Raw genomic sequence first — 27259 nt, 5'->3', positions numbered from 1 at the left:
AGTGGAATCAAGGGGTGGCAGACAGAATGACACCAGGGTTGAATTTTATGTTATCATTTTGCAGTACGTTCAAAGATAGTGTGCATTACTGTATATTATAAAAATGCTTGCCATGTAGGCTGTGTTTACTGGATATGGAAATGCTTTAGTTAGTGTTGTAGCTGAGATTCCAATGATGTATGGGATGTATTGATTTGATACAAGCAAGTCAGTGGGTGTTTCTCACTGTCGAGGACGCTTCCTTGGTAGGACAAGTCCCTCCGAGTCAGGTCCTTCAGAAGCGATGCAAGAATCCTTCCTAGCCTCGGAAAACGAAGAATTGTGGAACAGGCTAACAGGTGTGCAGGTGTGTGTCATATGCGAGGCCCCGCCTTAAATGGAGCACGATTTCCGCCAAAGATTTTGGAAATTAGTCCGTGCATTGTGGGGATTTTAAGACCGCGGAGTCTACACATGTGCAGCCTCGAAATGTCCCGCAACGAAGGACACCAGCCTCGGTAGAGTACCAAGGATCCTGGACATTGGAACAGTCCTTCGGCGGCACTCGATGACGTAGCATCCTTGAAATAGTGGCTCTGGAGGAGCCTTCCTCGACATTGAGAAACACCCAGTGTTTCATTGTGTACTTTCAACTACAGTATATGGTCCGGACCCACCGGTGGGCCCATCAAGTTCAGCATTCACTGCATTCACTGTGATGAAAATAAAATAAGACACTGATACTGTTCAGTGTTTTCCTCAATGAACATTTAGAGAAAAATAAATATTCAGGGCTCCTCTCCCTCAGGGCTCCTCTCCCTCAGGGGCCTCTCCCTCAGGGCTCCTCTTCCTCAGGGGCCTCTCCCTCAGGGGCCTCTTCCTGGTCTGTTGACTGTTGGTCAGGCTCATAGTCTGGATCGCTCTTGTCTTCCATTTCTGAGACATCGTCCTCTATGTCCTATGGTTCTATGGTTCAATCTCCTCTTCGTCTGGTTCAAAACATTTGTCCAGAGCTTCTCTGACAGAAAATGGCCTTATCGGTCGCCTACTCATTGTGTCCATGAGTCAAGGCACAAATATAACCGCATGAGAGACAGTAAGGGAGGGGCATTTAGCACGAGAAAGTGAGAGGTTTTTCTTTCTAAACTTCAAGTACCAAAAGTAAAGTTAGACATAATGCAGATTGTATATATTATAGATTATAAGAAGTGGTTTACTGACCGTGAGCATTAATAATGATGCAGCTCGTTAAGGTGGTACAAAATGCCATTTTGCTTTAACATATGTGTATGCTTGTTTGCCATCTTAAAGCAAAATCTTCTCATTATCCAGTTTGTATCATTAAATAAACTTCTGCTAAGTAGCTAAAGCTGTAGCAGAAAAGAAAAGGACAATACTGTACATGCTACAGCTACTTTCCACCATTGCAAATACGTTTTATTTAATACAACTTACATTGTTTTGAGGTCAGGATATTTACCATGTTATGTTGTTTATTCATGTCTGTCTTCTTTTATAGTTGGAGCCTGCTGCATGGTGATTTTGAACTTAAAATTAAATGTATTTAAAGGTAGGGTAGGTAAGAACGGAGAAACCATCTCGAGTGCGCTAGAATTTGAAATTACACAACCGAAAGAAATCTGCCCCTTCCTTCAGACTTTCTTACAGAGCCCCTCCTCCAAAACACACGAACGCGCACATGACCAATGAGGGCACGAGATAAGTTTGTGCACGAGATGGAAGGCTGACAGGCAGGTAGGCCATCCAGTTACTTTAGCCGGGTTTAGGCAGATAATTGGTCGTGCTTTTTACAGCGCCACGGCTTCCACAGATGAAATATTTGTATATATTTATTGTCAACGCATTTAATGTATTCATTGCTATCGGGATGTTAAGAGCATTCCATGGAATATAACAACAAGTGTTTCTGAAGTGAATTACCTACCCCACCTTTAAAGTTGTATGTAATGTATGCACTCTTTATATTGAGAGCTTGATATATGTTAACCTATCATTAATTAATTAATTAATAAATGCATTCATTAGTTAGATGTTCTAAATTAATACATTTCTTAAAGGTAAAACAAATAATCCCTGCTTTTATTTTGAAGGTGTGTGATGCATACTGACAGTGTCTTGCTAACTTGACCATTTCTCTCCAAAACCTGAGGCTACAAACTGTCCCAAAGTGTGTCCTTTACTTCACCTCCTAGGCTACAACATGAAAGTACAACTACACACACACCCCTCTCCTACTCAAACAAACCCCTCCCTTACTTTCTGATCCTCACCATGTATAGTCTTTATTAATCCATCTGCAGTCTGCATCCACAGCGAGGAAGAATACATACTGCTAGATAAATATTTAGAGCAGGAATTATGAACCCAGATATGTTTGGGGGAAAGTTATAATCACACAGCAACATGGGGACTTAGTTTGAAAACAACAAAGTCAGTATGAGCTCAAACAAAGGATTATCCTTCCTCTGAAGTCTCTAAATAACACGGAGCTTGTGGACAGTAGTGTTTTTGCAGCAGTGGAAAGTTAGAAAGGCTTTTCCTTAAATGCAATGTAATCTGAACACGAAAAGAGGGGGAGAGTATGCATAGCTGTGTGTGCAAAAGAAACATTCAAATAAGATTAGAGAGCACAGATGCATGGTGAACCAGTGTAGTGTTCCTGATTATATCTGAACACCAGCTTCCTGATAAGACGCTGGTGCTAACACAACAGCTTTACTGAGGTTTCTGCTACTTTACTAACTTGAATTTCATTACTTTATTTCTAGGCTTTACGTGTATTCATTTATTTCAGAAAATCCGAAACATTCTGCTTCCATCTAGTGGTGATCTGATAGAAAGCAAGACAAATACACCCAGCATCACTTGCACTTTTATTTACCTTTGTGTTGTGTTCGAAAGCTGTTACCGTTCATGGTGTTCACGGTCCCATTTTGACCCATGATTTATCTCAGTCCAGAACACTCAAAAACAATGACTATCATCCAATATTATTTTAATTACATCATAACTAACTTATTATGCATTCATAACCGTACAATGCTTTAGTAATTTTATGTTATGGCCCCAAAACACATCACACCACATATTTAAGTAAAACATTTCATTAAATGCACTCATCATGACATTATTATGGAAGCCTGTTTGCGCCACAGGAAAAAAAAAAAAAAAAATCCAGTAAGTCAATATATTGATTTAGCTATCTCAATATATTACATTACATTACATGTTACTTGTTAGACACTTTTATCCAAAGCGACATACATATATTGACTTACAGGATTTATTATTTATTTTTTCCTTTGGCGCAAACACACTATACATTATATTCCCTAAATAGTGAAGACAGTGGATGATTATGTTATCTGACTAATATTAGAATACAATTTCAGGGATGGGAGACCAGGTGCATGTTGCAAAAAAAATATTGTTACAGTGGATGAAGGGGGTGGGGGTTTGGGGGGGGGGTGTCTAAAGTCAACGATGAATCTTGATTGGGCCAAATTTGACCCCGAGTGACCCCCAACATGCTGCCGGGTCTCCCCAGACCGGAACACCAAATGATATACCTTTTGTTTTAGAGACCTTCAAACTTGGCTAAAATTGTCAAAATCAGTTTTGTAGTGTTTATATATCTGTTGTGGAGGATATCATGAAGCCTTGTTCCGATACAAAAAACAAGAGCGTAGTTATTATATCATTTTAACTTGAAACGGCTCACGGGAGACCCGAACACAACATAAGGGTAAAGCTGTGTACAACATAATGTAGAACATTGTAGAACTACATGTGACCTTAATGCAATCAAAAATGAAACACATGTCCCAAGACCAATAATGTAATACAGTCTCCTGATATTTTATTAATATTTTTACAGATAGTGTTGAGGTGGGTTAATATATGTATTTATTTTTAAATGTTGAAGTAATTATTCGAATAGACAATTTATTACAAGTCCTTGTTTTTTGGAAATGTGTGCAAGTATAAAACATGAGTTAAACTTTTAGTTTTATGTAAGCTTACTGGAAAACACAAATGTAATATAATTAACATTATTTAAAGATTGCACCTAATTTGAAACGGTTATAACAGAGAACAATATCATAACTTATAGTGCTTTTTATCATGCTATTTTTAGGCCTTTGCATAGGTCTCAGATATATACAAAAAAATATATGTATAGCAAATCATGTCTATGAAGTGTTGATAACAAATAAAAAGGAGGGGTCTGAGCTCATGCGGGACCCGGCAGCTACTGTCTAAACTAAATACCACCGTGATGAAACGCCATATCATGGATTCTCAAGGATTATCTCTGAAACAGTACGGAGCTCAAAGGCTTTCTCTCTTGCCGGTTATACCACAAGGTGAGTTCCTTTTTACTTCCTGCTTCTTCACACACATGCTCTCCAGTACAGGTTAGCTCTGAGTGTTAGCGATGCTAATGTAAACACAGAGCATATTACGTCCAAAACAGTCGGGCATTGTTTCTGATAGCAATGTTTCTGATAGGGCCGTGGGTCCACATTTCAGATATTACGTCATATCGGACGCAAATCTGGATCAGCTCGTTGTTCCCCCGTTTTTAGAGATTTGGGTACGGAGGAAAAGAGAGGGTTTTATTTTCTGACGCTGCGTGAGTTCCCTGACACACCGGGGACACATCTTTATGTATCAAAGACATCACAAAGTGCATTTTGCCTGATAGGTCCCCTTTAAACAATGTGGTATTAACATTTCCAAATGGGTTTCTTGTAAAACATTGAGAGATTATTTCTTAAAGCAAAACGTTGTTGTTGTTTCTCAAAATGAAAAAATCTTGTTTTAGTTGTTTGTTATAATTTTTTTGTCTTGAGTAATTATACATTAAAAAAGTGTTTTATTTATTTTTATTTATTTCATTTAATATTATTATAACATTGTTGGTTTCTAAAAGCTGTCTCCAACACAGAGGTCTTATAAGTGAACAATATAAAAACACAAACACAGATTTTCTTTGTAGTAACAATGGCTTTTATTTCCCAAAGCAAGGCTGCTTTGAATTTAGAAATTACAAACGGCAGACTCTTGTAAAGCATGTTAGAAAAAAAAACAATAATCATAACAAGGCAATGTTTTACTTAAATAACCACGAAAGGGAAGAGGAAACGGTTACAGAGAGTATTAAAACTGTGACATTCACATCAGGAAATTCTACCTATTGTTCCTTTTTCTGTCTGGGTCTTTAAAAAGAAAGTTGATTTCACTACTGGACTGTAAAAAAGTTCAAAAGAAAACTATTTTGCACATTAAAAAAGGAAGGAAATAAAACAACCTGAGCAAAAATCAGAGTGGAGGATGACACTGTGCTTAAAATGAGGAACGTGTTTTTAACGGATACTGAATTAGTGCAGCCAGAATACTGCTGATGAATGACTGTAGGACACTTCAAGAATATAAGAAGAAGAAACTGGTTAGGTTGACTTTAAGGCACTGTACACACTCTAAAGAGCAAAGATTAAATAACAGTGTTTGGCAAACCACTGGAAACACTGAATTACGATGTTACACCTAAACTACCCATCCATGTGTAAAACTACTACAGCAGTCCATTAACAGTAGACATGTGTATTAAACAACCATTGCCTATTATGTACAGTTTCCCTTTCTTAATCAGAGGTACATAGAGTGGTGCAGTGAAGACGTATTTTTGTAGTCCGACCCTGAAGGCATCATCTCCCTGGTTCCCTCGACTCAAAGGGATTTTTCCATTGGATTTAGGAATATTGCAGAAAGTATTCTTACATGTTTTGTTCAGCAGGATAAACTCCAAATATTGACACTCCTTTTTTGAATAGATGAAACTTAAACGCAATCCCCAGAAGTAAAAAGGTTATAGAGGAACTACAGCACGGTCACATGACTTCTCATCACCACCGCTAAGCTAAAGGCGGCTAAGGCTAAGTCTCATTTAGACACTTATTAGCAACCATGTTTTTTAATTCACCAGTGGCTATTAACTGACGTATTTTATGTCGTACAACAAACCTTTAAAGGGGCCCAATTCTTAGGTTCTTATTTTGTGTCCCCACTGGGACATGTCTCGATGCTTTAACGTTCAAAAAGCTCTTTATTGTTCTCTTACTTCCTGTGCTGCAGCACCTCTTTTCACCCTCTGTCTGAAACCAGAGCCCAGTCTGCTCTGATTGGTTAGCTGGCTGACTCTGTTGTGATTGGTCAGCCGCTTAGAGATGTCCCGCCACTTAGTCTATCACGTACAATGTGCCTGAGCGCTAGCCAATAGGATTGTGAGTGTTACATAGTGATGTCATAATGTTCCTGAAGTAAACAAAGGAGTCCAACGGAAGCGTTTCAGGGGGGGGGGGGGGGGGGAGTGTGTGGATGAGAATCTCCAGGAAAGGGAAGACCCCCTAAAAGCATAATAGGGCCTCTTTAAAATCTCTTCAGCTTGTGTTAACCGCAGACCTTATTTCAGGCTTCTAATAAAAACACATACAAAAAGAAAAAACCTTGACTTTGCGACGAGGGAACAGGGAGTGCTAAAATGCTAACTAATTTCTGGGTGTCAGGAGTCATTCCTGCACCACTCTATTGAGGTTGGAGTAAAGGTTGATGTGCAGGCACAGATGTTCAGTACCGTCCACAGCGTACAGCGGCATTAAACTGAGACCTCTTCATTTTCACTGTCCGTCGTCCTCTCTGATCCACGCCTCCATTCTGCACACAGTCCTCTTCAATCCTGATAGAGGTTTAAACTCTGTCTTCTGTATGGAAAAAAGGAGATCATAGATGAATAGACAGAAACCAAGGCAACTAAGTTAATCGGAATTCTAAAAAATAATGATTTTATAATCTCCTGTTAACGATTACTTTCTGAATATAATTATTTATATATTTGTGGAGAACAGGAACATTTCGATTCAAAATGGTTTCAGTTTCATCAAATTATACAAATATATTCACACTTTAAAATGTCCTTTTTGTTCCTTTTGCAGTTGTTAGTAACATTTAAAAATAAATATAACGTTTCTTTTAATGTTTGATTTTGAAACGAATGTTGTGAGTGATTAATTTAGATAACTGATCTTGTCTTGTTTGCAAAATAACGTAACAAACATGTAGTTACCGGTGGAGGCTGCCGCGTGCTGCCTGGTGCTCTGGATGTGCAGGAAGATAGTGTAGGTGTCGTAGGCAAACAGCAGACCCGCGATCAAACCGAAAACCTGAGAATCAAACATCAGAGTCAGAACAGGTCTCAAGAAAAACAAAACACTTAAATGTTATTTGCATGAAACTTATCTGTAAAACTGAAAAGCAACAAAAGACAACGGAACAAAAAAAGTCCATCACAATATCAGAGAGCACAGAGTTGTCTTTGCAGCTTCTTTTCATATTCCATGAAGCTTGTTTAGTATCTCCTATTGCATTCATAATATCATTTGTGGTTTTATGCCTCCCACTCTCCCTCTGGTTTCCCCTGCACTCTAAATTAATTCCTCTCTTGTCTCTCTTATTCACATCTTCTGTATTCATGACTTGAAAGAGAGTAGAAAACGCACTTTAAAATGTTATTGTGATTATTTTCTTACTGGTGGATTTTGTGTTTTTAGTATTCAAGCAGAAAACTGAAAATACACTGATAATATATTTTCAGTAAACAAGCGGTTTTGTTATTGCATATTTTTCTCATATTGTACCCATCATTCGTAGCTCTACAGTGAAATCAAACCTGCTTGAAACCTTGCTTTCAATTACCAGGTGAAGACACATCACGATCAGAAACTCAGTAATTGTCAAATGAACGAGTCACATTGAACACATCACACACTGTTGGTTAAATGCACAAAATGTAAATAACGGCCACTAGGGGTCTCTCAACTAAACTGTAAGGAAAGCTGGAGTTTCCACATGTCTTCATTTGTTCGACCAAAGGTCCCAAATACTTAGGTGATAAGAAGAATGATAAGAACGATTTATTCAACAATTGTATTGCATATTTGACTGATATCTGCACCCCTATCTGTCTTTCTTTTTTTATTGCGTCCTTTTGAGTTCAGTCCAATGCTCAATCCATACAAAGAATTTGAGCCGCATTGTATTGCATCTTTTCATCATATCGTGCATCCATAGCTACAATAAAATCAAACCTGCTTGAAACGGCACTTTCAAATGTAATCATCAAACTTTTCTTTTGTATCTATTGGTGCATCTTCTGTTCTTTTTGATCAATAAAAGAATGCTAGACATTTCTTTCAACTTTTATTTTTTGAAACAGCAATTTGTTGTCAAAAAACGTTGTGCAAATTTCCCCTCATATCGTGCATCACTAGCTATGATAAAGTCAGACCTGCTTGAAAACGTTTGCTCTTCATGCATCGTGATAAAGACATTTCTAAAGAGGTGATATTGCATTCAAGGGTTTTTAAAGTTGAAGTAGAAATCAGCTCTTGTAAAAAAATGTATGAAGCTCAGGGAGACTGTTTCCCACGCTCTCATCCACAATTCTCTCTCACTCACTCACTCGCCCTTCCATTACATGACATGTTACTTGTTAGATGCTTTAATCCAAAGCAACTAACATACATTCAATACTGTGGACAATCCCCACAGGAGCAATTTGGGGTGAAGTGTCTTCAGGGACACAACGACAGTGGGACTGGAATTTGCTATCCCCTGATTCAAGGTTCAGCGCACAAAGTTCAGTGCATTGTCCCACTGAGCCACAGCCTCAATCAGTCCTGTCACTACCCGATCTGCAGCTCGCACATGCGCACTGCAGATCGGGTAGAGCTGCAGATCGGGCAGTGACAAGTCCCGTCACATCCCCCACAAGCAATCACAGCACACCCAGCAAACGTTTAAATCTGCTGCTGGTTTATAAAGCACTGAATGGTTTAGGCCCAAAATACATTTCTGACCTCCTGCTAAATTATGAACCATCCAGATCTCTCAGGTCTTCAGGGACTGGTCAGCTTTCTGTCCCCAGAGTCAGAACTAAACATGGAGAAGCAGCGTTCAGTTATTATGCTCCAAATATCTGGAACAAACTCCCAGAAACCTGCAGGTCCGCTGCAACGAAGACTACTTTTAAATCCAGGCTGAAGATCTTTTTCTCGCTGCTTTTAATTGAAACTGAGCCGTTCTGTTCATCAGTAAAGTGGAACTTCTGTGTGAACTATTCATATCTTAAACTGCACTGTAACTTTTTATTCATGTAATTTTTTATTCATGTATTTTTTCTTTTATTATCTTTTACTGTTTTTAAATGCCTTTGTCTGAATGTCTTTCATTTTTGTAAAGCACCTTGAATTGCCTTGTGTTGAAAGGTGCTATATAAATAAACTTGCCTTGCCTTGCCTTGCCTTGCCTTGCCTTGCCTTGCCTTGCCTGCCTTGCTCTTCTCTCCCTCGCCAGCATCGTTTAGAGAATTGATGCAACCCACCTCCACCTCCTCCAGTGATCAGATCCAGGGCCAGGCTAGCCCAGAAGAACCTTCATCATTAAGGACCCTTCAGCACCACCAGTTTCTAGACCCAGTTGGGGGTTTCTCTTTTCCTAGTCGGCTTCTCCTCCCCCCCTAAATCCATCGCAGTATGATGTGGTCTAATCTCCAAAATGTAAATGACCCCTTGGGCAATAGATATGCTATCAAACTCACGGAATAAGTCTCTCCTGATTGAAATATTGTTCTTTTATATTGTTGCCTTTTGTGTTCAGTTTAATGCTCAATGTATTGAACAAAAGTCTGTCAAATATAATTTCCTTTTTTTATATGCAATGCTTTTTTTTGCATAATCTTGAAAATATAGAAAAGGTCAGATTGTCCAATAAAATTGATGCATGTTTTCCTCATTTCCTGCAGCCATAGCAAAACAAAAATGCAACCTGCTTGAGAACAGATGCACATCTCTCTAAGTAGACTTTCTGTGAAATTGTGACAAAAGTCTTGTGATGTTCATTCCACTAAAACAGGAAGGAAGCGTGAGTATTCAGATGGTTATATTGCTCAACTCTGACTCCGAGCCTTCCACGAAACAGTCAGATCATTTCATCCGTTATACGTTTCCACACCTTCATAAACGCTGATTCATTGTTAATGATTGTCAAAACATACAGTAAAACGGTTTCAGTATTAATCTCATGGCTGCTTCACTGACCCCGCCTGCGATTCGAGCGCCGTCACCGCTTCCTCCAATCACAGACACCAGAGAGACGATGATGTAGAGGACGGCTCCGATACCGGCACGGAACAGATCCTGAACAGAAGGAGAAGATAAAGTGTTGGGAAAATACTGAATGTCCTCTTCCAATATGAGAGTGACATGATAACAGAGGTATCCCAACTGTATCTGTGAACATGACAGGATGTGTGATTACCTAGAAGAGCATCAGGACTGTTTGAGGCATATGATAGCTATGTGATTAACATGATGATTCAGCCTCTATGGAGAGAGACATATGACAAGCATGATCATTTCTGACGTGGAGCTAATCTGAAGTAAACATTGAATACTGCTTTCTATTCCTCCATCTTGGGACTGTGGAACTCCCTCTCTTGGATATCAGCATGTGAAGGACACTGTTCAGGAACTAGTTGATGCTCTGTATGTGATGACTCCTTCCATTCTGGAGAGGATCACAGATACATGGATCCTGAGGTTGAAGCTCAAGCCGGGGACGAGGGAGATTTTTCTAAAATAAAGTGTTGTGTGTGTGTGTGTGTGTGTGTGTGTGTGTGTGTGTGTGTGTGTGTGTGTGTGTGTGTGTGTGTGTGTGTGTGTGTGTGTGTGTGTGTGTGTGTGTGTGTGTGTGTGTGTGTGTGTGTGTGTGTGTGTATATATATATAGAGGACTCACGGTCCAGACCCAGTTGACCACGAGGATCTGCTTGTCGATCTCCATCATGAAGATGACGAAGAAGATGATGGAGAAGATCATCTCGCAGATGGCCACCGAGGAGTATCCTCCATAGTAAGAGGCCGCGAAGCAGATGATGATGATCAAGCTGACGATCTGAAAGAAAGGAAAGAGTGGGGAAGGGACAATGAACAGATAAATGTAAGGTTTTGAGAAAGGAACAGATATCCCCGGATACTTGAAAGAAAATGTTTTGTCATTCAAAAGTTGTTGTGTTTATATAAGTTACTGAACCTTGAATTAGTAAATACAACTTCTCTCCAGTACTGTCTGATACCACACATTTGAATATGGTAACTACTATTTGATTGGATGCACGGGGTTTTCAAAATAAAGGCGTGTCTGAAAGTATCTTTCTAAATAAAGTTGAATTTCAAAATAAAGGCAAACAATGATGCTATTGGATTGTTGACCATTGATCAGATATAGATCCCTGGTGAAAGAAGAATGGAAAGACTTAGCAAATACTTTTAGAAACATTTAAGTTAATGGGGCTTCCTTTTAAGAGAACAAAACAATATGAAAACATCCTTCATACAAACCTTCACAAAACTTCTGCAGAATAACCCACGTGTCATTTGCCTGGTTGTACATACTTCCCCAAAAAACTACAGACATGATATTTAAAACACTTGAGGTGAACAGTTGTATGCTTGTGCAACTCATGCCTGCAATAGAGCGGTGCAGTGACAAGTCCTAAAACCAGGAAGTGAGTTAGCATTTCACCACTTCCTGTTCCCTCACCTCAGAGCTAATGGGATATCTCCATAGGATTTTGGAACATAGCTCGAAATAAGGTCTGTAGAAAACGAACCTGTTAGATAAATGCACGTTTTGTTCAGCCGGATAATCTCCACATTTCTACCCTACTTTTATAATTTTCTAATCATAAATCTAGTCGCCAGAAGCAAAATGCTAACGTTATGCTATAAAGGAACTACAGCAGGGTCGCTGCTTCAACGTCACGCCAACTTAAGATCCATATTCAAACACACAGATTCTAAATGGTACGAGTTGAAGCGTTTGTTTGAACAGTCTGCAGGAGGCTTTCAAGCAGAACAGAAACAAACTTAGAGGAGTGTTTACGTGTTCGGCGTAATGACGTACAACGGCCTGGACAACTTCTGTAGTTCTATTCAGCCACTTGGTAACAACCATCGTTTTTCAGACACGTACACTCTTCAGAAATCACCAGTGGGGTCACTGCTGATGGATTTAATGTCATAGAACAAAACGTGATCCGTCTCTTCAATGTGTTTCAACCACAGACCTTACTTCCAGCTATTTTCCTAAACCCTATGGAGAGATCCCATTGGCTCTGAGACGAGGGAACAGGAAGTGGTGACATGCTGACTCACTTCCTGCACCACTCGATTGCTTCTTGTGCAAAAGTAATACTTTTCTTCAGATCATAAAAAAAACTCTCTTTTCTTTGATTCTTTGTCCACTGTGAAGGCATGCAGCCTCAAGGTAACACGGGGTTAGGTATTCCTATAAGAGTAAGGCCAGATAGGAACAAAACTAATATTTCTCCACTATTCGACTGTGCCGTTTTCTTGATAAAGCACCTGAGAGAGCACTAATCCTCTCCATGCTCAGTTTCAAAGGCCAGTCGGACAGTCAATCATCCAAACAGAGCATCACTGTTCCAGCCTCTTCACAACATCCACATGAGAACAAGCGACTCTGCCAGGGAGAAATATGTGTGCGCAGTGAGAGCGATTACCACGCGATGCTCCCTCTGAGATTAACAGCATGTGTTTGTTTGTGCCATCCTCGTCTGATTCTTCCATATGAGGGAAAAAGTCTGCCTGCATTCCTCTCAGTCCATTCCTCTGAAACGCTGAGAAGCTGCCAACGTTCAGACATCATAAACCGAGGCAGCCCACGACCCTGAGCAGAACCAGGGCCACGGTTTATTTTCTATAGAGCTATTGTCAAAGAGCGTGGGTAGAAACATTCACACAGGGACACATGGCAGCTGTGAAGGAGTGGAGGTCTACCAGAACAGCCTCACAGTTTAGTTTATATCATTTTAATGTCCTTAAACACAATTTAGATCTATACTTCCTCTACTCAGACATCCAGATTTACATATTTTTGCTCTAAAACTGTGACGCACGTGCATTTGACGTAAGAGCTGCAACTAAGGACTATTTTATTTGTAATTAATCTGCATATTTATTGTTGCTTTTCTTCAACTCAAGGGTGTTTATAATTGTTCTTTGTGTGAAAGGCCCTGTTCTGAATATAGCAAACACGTCATATTTATTTCAATATTATATTATATTTATTTAAAAAAATAAATAAAGTAAAATCAACAGATTTGTTTGAAAACGTACTTAAAATCATTAGAAATAGTTGCAAATTAAGTTTATTTTAATTGACTAATTTCTTTATCTTGGCGGTTTTTAAACAGCATATTAAAACGTGATTTGTTTCCACTGTTGACTCTTCTCACCCGGCATTTCTCTGCACATACTGTATCAGCATTTAACATATCGTAAATCTTACATCAAATGTATAATAGTAGTTGATTTAAATTATCAAAATGTTATACTTGTTATTTTAAAATAGATTTTTTTGTAATAGTTTTGATAGAAGTTCTTTATTTGTTTTTACTTCACAACATAATCCATTTTACTGTGTGTGTGAGTGTGAGTGTGAGTGTGTGTGTGTGTGTGTGTGTGTCATACCAACATGTACCAAAGCAGATTCTCTATAAGTGTAATTCTACTTGGTATTAATAATAACTTTAATTTATATAGTACCTTTCATTAACCCAAGGTCGCTTAACAATGAAACATTTTAGGACAAGACATAAACCAGGGGGGGGAGGGGGGGGGGGGGGGGGGGGAGTGAGTTGATGTTGGAAGGCTTTGTTGAACAGGTGAGTTTTCAGTGTTGACTTGAAGATGTTCAGAAAAGGGGCGTTACGGATTTCAGCAGGGAGGGAGTTCCAGAGGGGGGGGGGGGGGGGTTCGGGTGGCAGCGACACTGAAGCCCCCGAAGCCCCCGAAGGTGCGGAGGCGTGAATCAATAAACCGACACCTCAGAGTGTGAAATCTGTGCCATCTGAATGAAGCACATGATGCAACTGACTACAGCACTACATCTGTCACTCTGCTCCCCCCCCTCACTCACAACTGTTACACACACACACACACACACACACACACACACACACACACACACACACACGGCCCTAAGGCATCAGAGCTTCATGTGTTCTGGAGCCTGGCACCGGGCACAAAGAGGCTCTGTGCAGCCGGGTCACAGAGAAACACCCCCTGTTCACAAGAGACCCTCAGAAGAAGAAGAGCCGCGGAGATGTTGAAACAAGGAGCGCCATACGGAGAACATTAATCATTTTAGATTATTGAAACTTTTACTTATATCCCCCTTTTATTTTTCCTGTTAGCGTTTTGTTTACATATTATTTATTTGTAAATGTTGTGTTATTTCTGCTTTACGCTAACTGAGTGGTTTATCTGTTGATAACTTTTGGATTATTTTATTTTTCCTTTCTTGCCAATGTACCTTCTGCTATTCCATGAAATCATGTTAATACATGTTGACTGATATTCCAATTGATACACAATATTTAAAAGGAAATTATCTCTTTTGCTTCCTTATTATGATTTAAAAATGTAATAACAAAGCAAACTCAGCCCACTACCAATATCCCCCTTCTATGTATCTTCATTTTATAGATTTATGTTTAAAGTGGACCTATTAGGCTATGCTATATTGGAAACAAATATTGTAGGGCCATACCTATACAAAACATGTCTGTGAAGTGTTTTGCTTAAAATCCCAAACAGTTCACTCATTGTAGCCATGTATGGAGTCAAATTTGGGTCAATATTCTAGCGCGCAACACAAGCTACTCACGAGCGGAAAATGTGCTTTTACACATGCATGAAATGAGCCTCGCGCGCAGATTAAACCCCCGCGAGCAGAGACAGCCCTCTTGCTCGCTCGCGGGAGTGTCAGCCTCACTCGCTCGCAAAGTCTGTCTGCGCGCGCGTGAAAAGTTTCTGACACTTTGGGGCGGAGCCAATGAACTTTGATTGACAGCTGCCAGGAAACCTGGAGTTGCCAGGTTTGATAAATGCCTGAACTACCAAGAGCCGAGGAGTGACAGCAGCAATATCAGTTGGACGAGATTGAATGGTAAAGATGTCCATAAAAAACATTATATTCGTAAAGTGTACAGCTAATATATATATTAATTAATTTTATATAACACATAGGTTTCAGCAAGCTCTCTGATTGGTCAATAGGCGTGTTTGATTCCACGATCAAACAACGATCAAATAGAATGTGCCTAATCACAAAGTATCCAGTGGCCTACACACGCCACTAGCCTACCGAAACTACTTCCATGAGCCTACATCGTGTGGTTTCCATAGCGACGTTTACCTATGCTACGCGTTACACAAACCATTGCGTCAGAAGCACCTGCATACAGCGGCTGGCGGAGGCAGGGTTGGAGGCCAGAGAAATCATGTCCGTTAGCGGACATAAAAACGAGTCATCGCTTCGCAGCTACTGGGCTCCATCTCTAGACAACAGAAAGATGTGGAGCAACACGTTTTTTGCCGGTCCGGGACACGCCATGAAACGGCCACTGGAGGAAAGCTCTTCCTATAACGTAGTCCTATCCGTGAACACCACAGCACCACCTGCAAAAAAGTCTGGCATGGAGTTCATGGAGAGCTGTTTCAAGAATTGCACTTTTAATGGCAGCATGAACATCCACCTTTATTCTGAACCCAAAAGGTTTCAGCACCATGGACAGCCCGATTTGATTTGTTCCGCTAATCCCACTAGTGATTACTCAGATGTTTAAATAGCCTAATTCAAGAATTGTTTTCAATAAATTGTTTTCAATAAATTGGTTAATAATATATTATTTACTATAATTATATCAATAACTGTAAGCGGGGTAGCAGGAGTGTTTGATCGGCTATCGTTACCATGGGAACTACTTTCTAGGAACTACTTTCTGACGGAGATTAACTCAAGCAGAAAGCGTAGGTTTTGGAGCAAATTAGCCCACATTATGAAATTATTTTACAATATTGTTGATTACAATGATAGTTTGTGTAATAGAATCGCAATCATACACTTGAGGCCGTTCTTGAACGTCATTATTGGTAATAATGACGTTCAAGAACGGCCTCTCGTGTATGATTGCTTAAATATATTTTTGAGTGGGCTGTATCTGTCGAAAACTGCTAGCTACTGTCTGCTGTACGCACCTCATACGAAATGAACTATAAATGAACTATAGTATTACTATACTGTAAGAGTTGTATCGTGTCCTATAGTCAGTTTGTGTTCTGTAGTATTTTTTACCTGCTATTGTATGACTATAGTTTTTTCTGTAGTGCCATTTTATTAGCTATAGTAGCCCTATAATATTTCAATAGTAATACTATGCATCTAGATCTTTGTAGTATTCCTATGTTATTTTAAATAGTATAACTATAATATATAGTGTTTCATAGTTGTTTTTTAAACACAGAACACTCATGACATTGTAATAGTGAATGCATATTATTACTATAGTGTTTGTAAAAGTACTACTATAGGTTTTTTGTTGGTGTTTCCGTATTAAGACTATATTATTTTAAACAGTACTAATATAGTATAATATATAGTGTTTCTGTAGTTGTTTTTTTAACACACTATAGAACACTCCTATAGTAATAGTATGATATTGTCATAATGAATGCATATTATTACTATAGTGTTTGTAAAAGCATTACACTCCTAGAATTAATGTGTCATTTTTTTTATATCAAATTAATTGATAGTTCAGGCATTTATCAAACCTGGCAACTCTGGGCTTCCTGGCAGCTGTCAATCAGAGTCCAGTGGCTCCGCCCCAAAGTGTGAGAAACTTTTCACGCTCGAGGGTCATTTCATGCTCGTGTAAAAACACATTTTCCGCTCGTGAGTAGCTTGTTTTGCGCGCTAGAATATTGACCCAAATCGGACTCAATACCATGCCTCATACTGCTCAAACCCCTCTGTTCTAGCTGATAGAGAAACTCGGATTTGGGGTCCTTAGCTTGAAAAAAGAAAAAAAGAGGAGGCGGAGCTAATGCCTGATCAGAATTCTACCGGAGATAAAGTTAAATTCTGCTGTGATAAAACGCCATCCTGTTCTAAACCACATCAAGGATTATTTCTGAAACAGTATGGAGCTGAAATGCTTTTTCTCTTGCAGGTTTATCACAAGGTGAGTTCCTTTTTGTATGTCCTGCTTTTTAAACAAATGTGCTCTTCAGTACAGGTTAGCTCTGAGTGTTAGCGAGGCTTGCTAATGCAAAAAAAGACGATTACGTCCAAAACACGTCAGGCATTGTTTCTGATAGCAACTTTCTGTGGGTCCTCTGCCAATTTGACGTCATATCGGCAGCAAATCTGTATCCGCTCGTTGTACCTCAGTTTTTAAAAGATTTGGGTACGGAGGAAAAGAGAAAGGGTTTTATTTTCTGACGCTGCGTGAGTTCCCCGACGCACCGGGGACACATATTTATGTATAAAAGACATCACAAAGTGCATTTTGCATGATAGGTCTCCTTTAAGTAAGAATATGCAATGAAAATATTAAATTAAATAGAATAAATATAGATTTAAAGTAAAATGTCCAATACAAATAAAATAAATACAAATATTTATACAAAACATAAGAAGTTAAAATAAGAATATGCAATAAAAAGATAAAATAAAATATCTAATTGTTTTTTAAACGTAAGAAATTAAAGTATATAGTTTGTATAGTCTCATATATTTTTCATTTACCAAATATTGTTAATTCTGCCTTTTGAATATTGCACTACTAGCCCATTCAGTAATTTCTATTAAAGTCCTCTAATTGTGCTGCCGATGTTTTCCCCACAGCGGAGGATCTGTTTGCAGGGGTCAGCTTTAAGGAACTCCAGCTATTCACATCAGTATAATGAGCCGCTCTTTTAAAAAGTGACTGGAGGGAAATCGTTTGGCTAATTATAGTCGGCAGCAGCAACATGAGAGCCAAGAGCTGCGGGTCCGCGGTGCAGATACACACCAAACAGCAACCGTTGCTAGGGAAGTCGCTCACAATTTGGGGAGTTTTTTTTACCACTTTCCGCGGCTCAGTAAAGCGAGCACCATGTGTGCTTAGAGCAACATGGAAAGTTCAGTTTAGTCGTTATCCGGCTTATTCATCTACCACACTTTCCCTTTCTTCAATATAGCTCTAAAACAAGCTCTCCAGTCATGTCACCACTTTACATTCATGCAATCAACCACAGGGCGAAAGATCAACTCATTCAGAGCATGACTCATACGACTTATCTCTACCGGCACACAGGAGTTTGTTCTACACGGGGTGTGAAGATATTGTGAAGCTTCAACATGTTCAGGTAAAGTAATTACTCAAAATGTCATCCAACAAGAATTGGAAACATGTTGTCACAACTTGCTGAATTATTCCTGCAGACTTTTGGCTTGTTAGTTGGGAACCTTAAAGAGGCCATACCAAGGTATTTGGGGTTTCCCTCTCCTGTAGTGTGTTATATAGGTTTGTGTGCATTTAAATGGTCTGCAAAGGCTACAAAAATGAAACGCTGATATACACCTGAACATCAGCAGGAGAGAACTCTTTAAAGTAAAGACACTACATACTGATATACACCTGAACATCAGCAGGAGAGGACTCTTTAAAGTAGAGACAATACATACTGATATACACCTGAACATCAGCAGGAAAGGACTCTTTAAAGTAGAGACAATAAATACTGATATACACCTGAACATCAGCAGGAGAGGACTCTTTAAAGTAGAAACACTATATACTGATATACACCTGAACATCAGCAGGAGAGGACTCTTTAAAGTAGAGACTCTACATACTGATATACACCTGAACATCAGCAGGAGAGGACTCTTTAAAGTAGAGACAATACATACTGATATACACCTGAACATCAGCAGGAGAGGACTTTTTAAAGTAGAGACTCTACATACTGATATACACCTGAACATCAGCAGGAGAGGACTCTTTAAAGTAGAGACACTACACACTGATACACACCTGAACATCAGCAGGAGAGGACTCTTTAAAGTAGAGACACTACACACTGATATACACCTGAACATCAGCAGGAGAGGACTCTTTAAAGTAGAGACACTACACACTGATATACACCTGAACATCAGCAGGAGAGAACTCTTTAAAGTAGAGACACTACTGATATACACCTGAACATCAGCAGGAGAGGACTCTTTAAAGTAGAGGCACTACATATTAATAGAAACCTGAGCATGATATTTCCTTTTTAAACAAAACCACAAACTAACAACTTGTTTGAGGCAGCAGTAGACCAGCAACTCCTGTTTCATGGGAATGTAAAATAACTTAGTCTTGAATAGGCTCTTCTTCTACAAACTGGATCTCCTGTAGCTCATACACTGACTGTAAAAAGTACCTCACACCACCCCAATTAAAAACATTCAAACTATCCTTTTAAAATTCCCCGTTAGGTCAGACATAACGAGCAGTAATGCTATCTGCCTTCCTGTTTGCCTTCCTCCCTCTACTGCACGGTAAACTATTTCAGACATGCACCGTCAGTGAGGACTTCCTTTCGCTTCATCAGAGAAGCCGAGAGGCAGAGGAAACAACAAACTAATGAATGTATGTAGAGGAGGAAGAAGTACTCAAACACTTGACTTAAGTGAATGTAGTAGAACTAGGGTGTAGGATACTCTGTTAAAAGTGTAAGTCCTGAATTCATAATCAAAATAAAGGCAATATAAAACAATAAGCATCAAAACTATTCATGCATTAATGAGTTAATCACTTTAATGTTGTAGCTGGTAAATAAAGGTTAAGGTCACCCAGCAGTATTAGAGTTAGGGATGCCAGAAACTGACCATGATCAAAATCGAAAATCGGACAGCCCTGGCAAATAATAATCGATTATTCGACAAGCCCGCACCCCTCGCGTGAGAGAAAAAAAATAACTCTTGCATTTGACCTAATTTGCACTTGTCAGTTCGAAGTAGTTCCACGAGGAACTCTTCTTTCCTTTGTTCATCTTTAGTAGAGTTCGCACGCCAATAAATCAATCGCACGTTTGACGGAGAGGGGGGGGGGGGGGTCGGTGTGTAGCAGCGCAGCGAAGGGCTGCGCTGCTGGCTTCCTCCAAGTTTACAGTAAAACAAACTGGTGGTGTGACCAATGGCCATTTACAATTATTAATACTATTACTATTATTAGCATTAGTCTATATTTTGGCTGAAACTAAGCAGAAAAAGAAAACAAAAACATAAATAATAATACAAAAATATATAAATAAAATCGATTTTTCAAAATAATTTTCGATTATGGAGACTGTAACAAATATTCGAATAATCGCTGGCATCCCTAATTAGAGTAAGTCAAGTAAACCTCACTATTAACAGGTTGAGCACTGAAGTGAGGAACACAATAATGCATCAATACATATAATATTAAAGATTGTAATGCATATGATAGTGAAATGAGCCATACCACATAAGTTTAACTAATAGGGTACTTTGAATTTTTTTAGAGGCCCATTTTGTACTTTTACTTAATAGGATTAGCCACCAGAATCAAGATCCTAGGTGGTCTAGATCCTAAACAACTGGTAAAATAACAACCAATAGTGGCCATTTTCAAAATGGCCGCCATTGGTTGTGATTTTACCAGTTGGCGCCATTGGACAAATTTGCGATGGCCCTATAGCCAAAAATCTTCCTTAGGGCATGCTCTAACAGTATGCCAAATGTAATGCTTTTATCATCCAAAGCACAATTCGTTCACATATCTGCTGGACTATAAGCGCAATTCTAAAATGTAGAATTTCCATTTGTTACGGAGTGTTTTTACACATTTGCATTGCTTCTTTCCCTTATGTAAAACTTCTTCCCGTCTGAAAGCAAGTCATGTGTTGAGTGAACACACCGCTGTGAAATGCAAACAAGCAAACAAGTAGAAGTGTGTTTTAGTTGAATTACTTTACATACTGTAGCTTGACCTATACTAATACTGTATAATCATAATTTATTAGCTGATTTTTATTTAGTTATTATATTATTATTTTTTAAATCGGCAAAGAAGCTAATCCCTTAATATATGATTTCAAATTATTATCTTTATTTAAATATTTTTTATTTGATTTCATTGTATATTATTTTGTATTTAATTCAAGCAACTGTTACCAACACCAATGTTCTACTGGGGATGAATTACATTTTTATAAATCAGATTATGATTAAAATAATTACAAATAAAATAGTAAAAAGCTGAAGTAATATAAATATTAAGTACACAGAATAGCTATTTCCACAACATTACATTTAATATGAATAAAGAATACTTGATTTTCATGTATTTTCACAAACAAATGCATGTAAAGGCATTGTACTTGTATCAATGGGGAGCCACTTTAGATACATTATTAAATACTGTGTTGACGAGTAGTACAGCCCTGCATCATATGATATATTCAATCATCAACATTCGCCTCAAATATGTAGTGGAAGAAAAGTATAAAGTAGTAGCATAAAGTGAAAATACTGAATGGAAGTACAAGTACCTCAAACATGTACTTAAGTACAGTGTTGGAGACTCCATTGGTGTCCAGTGAAGCATGAAGCTACGGGTGAGAGGTGTGTGTGTGTGTGTGTGTGTGTGTGTGTGTGTGTGTGTGTGTGTGTGTGTGTGTGTGTGTGTGTGTGTGTGTGTGTGTGTGTGTGTGTGAGTAATCCACGCATTCTTGGTTCCCGGGGACAAACTTCACACACAGCCTGGAATTTCCATTAAGGCTAAAAAAACAAAAAACAAAGTAACAGTGGGAGGACCTGCGACCGACAGCTGAGATATACTGAGGGTGTTTCTCAATGTCGAGGAAGGCTGCTCCAGAGCCACTATTTCAAGGATGCTACGTCATCGAGTCCCGCCGAAGGACTGTTCCAATGTCCAGGATGCTTGGAATTCTACCGAGGCCGGCGTACTTCGTTGTGGGAAATTTCGAGGCTGCACATGTGTATCCTCCGCGGTCTTAAAATCCCCACAATGCTTTGCGCACGGACCAATTTCCAAAATCTTTGGCGGAAATGGCGCTCCATTTAAGGCGGGGCCTCGCATATGACGCACACCTGCACACCTGTTAGCCTGTTCCACCATTCTTCGTTTTCCAAGACTAGGAAGGATTCTTGCATCGCTTCTGAAGGACCTGACTCGGAGGGACTTGTCCTACCAAGGAAGCCTCCTCGATATTGAGAAACACCCTGAGTCCTTTGAGACGTGAGGACTTTCTTTACTTTATTTGGAAAAACTGAGGAAGTTAAATGAAAGGTAGTGTAACACTGGGTGTTTCTCAATGTCGAGGACGCTTGCTTGGTAGCACATGTCTTCCGAGTCACTTGCTTCAGAAGCGAGGCAAGAATCCGCCAAACATTTGGAAATTGGTCCGTGCGCAAAGCATTGTGGGAACTTTAAGACCGTGGAGTCTACACATGTGCAGCCTCGAAATGTCTCGCTACGAAGTACGCAGGGTTCGGTAGAATTCCAAGTATCCCGGACATTGGAACAGTCCTTCGGCGGGACTCGATGACATAGTAAGCTTGAAATAGTGGCTCTGGAGCAGCTTTCCTCGACATTGAGAAACACCCAGTATAGAGAGAGAGAGATCATGATAAAAAACATATATATATATTTATAAAAATGCAGAAATGTAGTAAAGGTTTCCTGGTAACGTGGGCACTGTTGGAATGTACATGTCATACTGTATTATTATCTATATATTACACGTATACTGCTCTATATCTCAATATTGTACTTATTTTTTCCTGGAGAAAATTGGGGTTTGTGACCCATTTTAAAAAGTAAATAAAATTAAAAAAATAGAATACAAATATTTATAGTAACATGAATTACAAAAAAAAGAAATATAATAATTAAAATAATTATAATAATACATACAAAATGTAATTTAGTGTTGTCCCCTCATATCTTTGGCTGTACTATCTGATAAAGGCAAAAACATAAAACAATACATTTATAATGATTGATTAGGTCAAATGTATTGGTGTGTTGGTGAATTACACACTACTACTATATACTGTAAACACTTGGCAGTATATAGTAAACAAAATAAGCTCCAGTTTAGGGTTAAGGTCACCCAGCGGTATTAGAGTAAGTCAAGTAAACCTCACTTCTACCAGGTTGAGCACTGAAGTGAGGAACACAATAATGCATCAATACATATATAATATTAAAGATTGTAATATGACATATGATATTGAAATGAGCCATACCACACAAGTTTAACTAATACTTAAGGTGCTTTGAGTGTATTTGGAGGCCCATTTTGTACTTTAATTGAAGCGCAATTCTAAAATGTAGAATTTCCATTTGTTACGGAGTGTTTTTACACATTTGCATTGCTTCTTTCCCTTATGTAAAACTTCTTCCCGTCTGAAAGCAGGTTATGTGTTGAGTGAACACACCGCTGTGAAATGCAAACACAAGCAATCATGTGAAAATGTTAGTCAAGGGCAGTATAACCAAAAGATCCTCCCAGACAGGAAGTACAAACACACACACACGACACGTCACACACTCATTACTGATGATTCTGCTTCCGCCTAGGAGGATATACGTAAAGCCACATGTGCAAAGTCGGGGGTAACCCACTTTATGGTCCTTTAGACCAGCAGGAATGTGATTTCCTCTTCACCTTATTTAGGCTACCCGTGCCCACCAGCGGCCTGTGGTAATATTGAGGGCAGCCGCAGTCACATGGCCTGGTTCACACACATGACCTCCTTCATGTGCCATTAAGGCTCAGCATTTGGCTCTTTGGTGCCAAATGAGAAAACTGTGGAGCTCCAGGAGTGACAGGTGGAAACCCTTAACCCCTGAGCCTGACCCCCCACCCCCAGGACCACATGCTGCAGGAACAAGACTGCTTTCACGATCGAAATAGCCAAATACCAGTGCTGGAAAAAGTATTTGGCTCTTGTGATTAAGGGAAAAATACCACGGTTTAGAAATACTCTACAAGTGAAAGTCCTGCATTGAAGTGAAAGTGCAAAAGGATTGGCATTCAATTAAACTTTAAGTGCGTATACCAATATAACTCATTGCGCAGAATGGCCATGTGTTCAATATAATATATAAATACATATATAATCACTGGATATTTTTAGCAGTAAAGAGGCCCTATTATCCTTTGGAGGGTTTCCCCTTTCCTCTGGTGTGTTTATATAGTTTTTAGTGCATGTAAATGGTCTGCAAAGGCTTAAATCCCTGTGTTCCCTCTCCCCCCCCCCTGCCTGAAACGCCTCAATTGGACTCCTTTGTTTATTTCCGGAACATATTGACATCACTATGTAACACCTGTTCTTCTATTGGCTAGCGCTCCAACACATTGTACGTGATAGGCTAAGGTTGCCTGCAACTCACAGTGAAGTAAAAGTATAGGAGCGGAAAATGGAAATAGTCAAGTCAAATACCTCAAATGTGTACTTATGTAAATGTACTTAGTTACTTTCCACCACTGGACAAAGGTAGGAGAAGAAGTATTTAGATATTTTACTTCAGTTTAAGTAGCGATACTACAGGATAAGTCATGTATTCAAGGTAGCACTCAAGTACAAGTACAAAATACACTTAAAGTAGCACAAGTAAAACTACAACATGGCCCATTTCAGATTATACACATAATTATTGCACCATTAATGTGTTCATATAGCTTTGGTAAACGTGGGTTTATTTTGAGTACTTATATATGTACTTATATACTAGTTGGTACTTAAACCTATAATAACACATCATAATTAATTAGTTGATTTATGTTTGTAATAATAATCACCGAAATTAACCTATTAATCCGCCTAAATCTGCAAAGTAGCCGGTTACTATAATGATTGCTCTATTTTAGATACAAAATAAAGTACATCAAAATCGTACTTGAGTTGGCTTTATGTACTTAGTTTTTTGTCCAACCCAATAGTCCCAATAGTAAGACACAAATCAATATGTAGGCTTCATTAAACCACTTTACTATGTATGAAATATTAATCGGTTGCAATGCATGCCACACACACACACACACACACACACACACACACACACACACACACACACACACACACACACACACACACACACACACACACACACACACACACACACACACACACACACACACACACACACACACACACACACACACACACACACACACACCTTTCACCCGTAGCTTCATGCTTCACTGGACACCAATGGAGTCTCCAACACATTATGAGCAGGTTTGAACCTCTCGCAGGGTCAACAGTAGCTCCACAGTTTCAGTGAACTTACTATTTCTGCAGCCAGGATCAGTCCCTTCTTTGTGTTCACGTAACCCTTCAGCTTCTGCAGGCAGTTGGCGCCGGTGCTGGCTGCGTCGGTATCTCCCATGTTGTAAAATGTATCAAAACACCGAGTGTGTGTTCGTGTTTGAACCTTTATGCCCAGAAAACCGACGCGCGTAGAATTAGAAATGTATAGGAGCAACAGGAGGAAAAGTAGTCCCTCTGTGGGGAGGTTTTTTTCCGGATGATTCAACTTCTCCGAGGTATAAATCTCTGGGAAATATTCAGTCACGACCACACCAGCTCCGTAGAAACGCTGCTTTCTCTCAGTGTGTATGTGTGTGTGTGTGTGTGTGTGAGTGAGAGTGTTTGTGGAGGGAGCGAGGGACGAGGAAGGTAGGGTTTAAGGACCTGACAGAGGGGCGTTGGCTTTCACTTCTATCTCAAGGGGAGTGTGTGTGTGTGTGTGTGTGTGTGTGTGTGTGTGTGTGTGTGTGTGTCTGTATGTGTGTGTGTGTGTGTGTGTGTGTGTGTGTGTGTGTGTGCGCGCGTGCCTGTGTGTGTGTGTGTGTGTGTGTGTGTGTGTGTGTGTGTGTGTGTGTGTGTGTGTGGGTGTGGGCACCGCGCTGGCACCACCAAGACGCGTGATGCCTTCAGGTGCTCCTCGGAAACTATAACCTGTTGCATCTGTTACCGTAAATGTGGCTGAAATTCAGTTCAAATGTAAATAGTAACAACTATTGGCCAGCTAGACATATTTAAACACATTATTAGGATTTGTATCAATCATATGGAACGTAATAAAACATAAAAATAACGACAAGTTAGCTTTATATATGATGTTGTCTTTAAATGGCTACTGTGTATTGTATTCAGCATGGGCGTCACTTTCTAAGAAAAGGTGGTGGAGACATTTTTCTCCAGATATAACATCAGCATATCAGAAGACAAGATTGCATAGACCTCTGGACCACCAATGTGTTAAAACGAATTATATTACGTTATATTTCTATTATCTCTTGTTGTGAGTTGGAGCAAATGTGTACCTTTATGCGCACAACGAGCACAAAGATATGGAGGACAGAACATGACATGAGTAAAACATAAATACAGGAATAAATACAGCAATACAAAAATACAAGAATAGATTAATACATATTACAATAAATAAATAAATGAATGTATGTATAAATTAAAATTAAAATTGAGAACAAAAAAAAACAGAGCACACATTATTATATATCTATTATGTATTTCTACTTTTATTTTTGTAAAAACGTAGATATTTATTTATTTTGTAACTCATTCATATATTTGTTATATAGTACTATTACATTACATTTAGCTGATACTTTTATCCAAAGCGATTTACGATTATTGATTTCAGGGACATTCTCCCTGGAGTAACTAAGGGCTAAGTGCCTTACTCAAGGACACACTAGTGGTGGTGTTCCTGGCGGGATTTGAACTCACAGCCTTCCGATCTTCAGCCCACCTCACTATCCATTAGACCACCACTACCTATTCATAATTTTACATACATATATGTGTTATGAAACTGGGCTATTATCCCTAACAATCCTTTAAAAAAACGTTTTCAAGGTTTGGAGGCGTGTGGCGCAGTGGACTAGTGCCTTGGTGTTCGGATCAGAGGGTCTCAGGTTCAAACCCCACTGCAGTCAGCATGTCGTTGTGTCCCTGAGACACTTCACTCCAAATTGCTCCTGTGGGGATTGCCCACAGTATTGAGTGTGTAAGTCGCTTTGGATAAAAGTGTCTAACAAGTAACATGTAATGTTTGATTTCGCCTTTGTGTGTGTTGTTTTGCAATCTTTGTATAACTAGTGCTTTTGTTGTTGTTGAAATCTATCCAAATGTACTAATTTAAAATACCTATCAACGATAACCTGTTTGGAACCTATATTATGTATACAATGCATTTTTTTTAATTATGT

At 39.2% G+C, this 27259-nt stretch overlaps 1 protein-coding gene across 1 annotated transcript; it reads right to left on the bottom strand.

Annotated features, from left to right (window-relative positions):
* Positions 1–4990: 4990 nt before the first annotated feature.
* On the bottom strand, positions 4991–25754 carry plp2b (proteolipid protein 2b). Its single transcript, XM_079674226.1, has 5 exons — positions 25312–25754; positions 10857–11012; positions 10158–10256; positions 7127–7223; positions 4991–6764 (listed from the first exon to the last, which is right to left on the bottom strand). The coding sequence occupies exons 1-5, from the start codon at positions 25408–25410 to the stop codon at positions 6751–6753; spliced, it is 465 nt and encodes a 154-aa protein (XP_079530352.1). The 5' UTR covers positions 25411–25754; the 3' UTR covers positions 4991–6750.
* Between the last annotated feature and the right edge of the window lie 1505 nt (positions 25755–27259).

Source organism: Notothenia rossii, assembly GCF_949606895.1.
Source record: "Notothenia rossii genome assembly, chromosome: 4".
NCBI classification, from domain to species: Eukaryota; Metazoa; Chordata; class Actinopteri; order Perciformes; family Nototheniidae; genus Notothenia; species Notothenia rossii.
The sequence above is the reverse complement of the archived record's forward strand: the minus strand, read 5'-3'. Positions and strand labels throughout refer to the sequence as shown.

Coding starts and splice junctions, on each gene's coding strand:
- plp2b (XM_079674226.1), bottom strand. CDS start 25,410: ATGGGAGATACCGACGCAGCCAGCACCGGCGCCAACTGCCTGCAGAAG. Junction 11,013..25,311: donor TGATCCTGGCTGCAGAAATA/GTAAGTTCACTG, acceptor CCTTTCTTTCAG/ATCGTCAGCTTGATCATCAT. Junction 10,257..10,856: donor TGGTCAACTGGGTCTGGACC/GTGAGTCCTCTA, acceptor CCTTCTGTTCAG/GATCTGTTCCGTGCCGGTAT.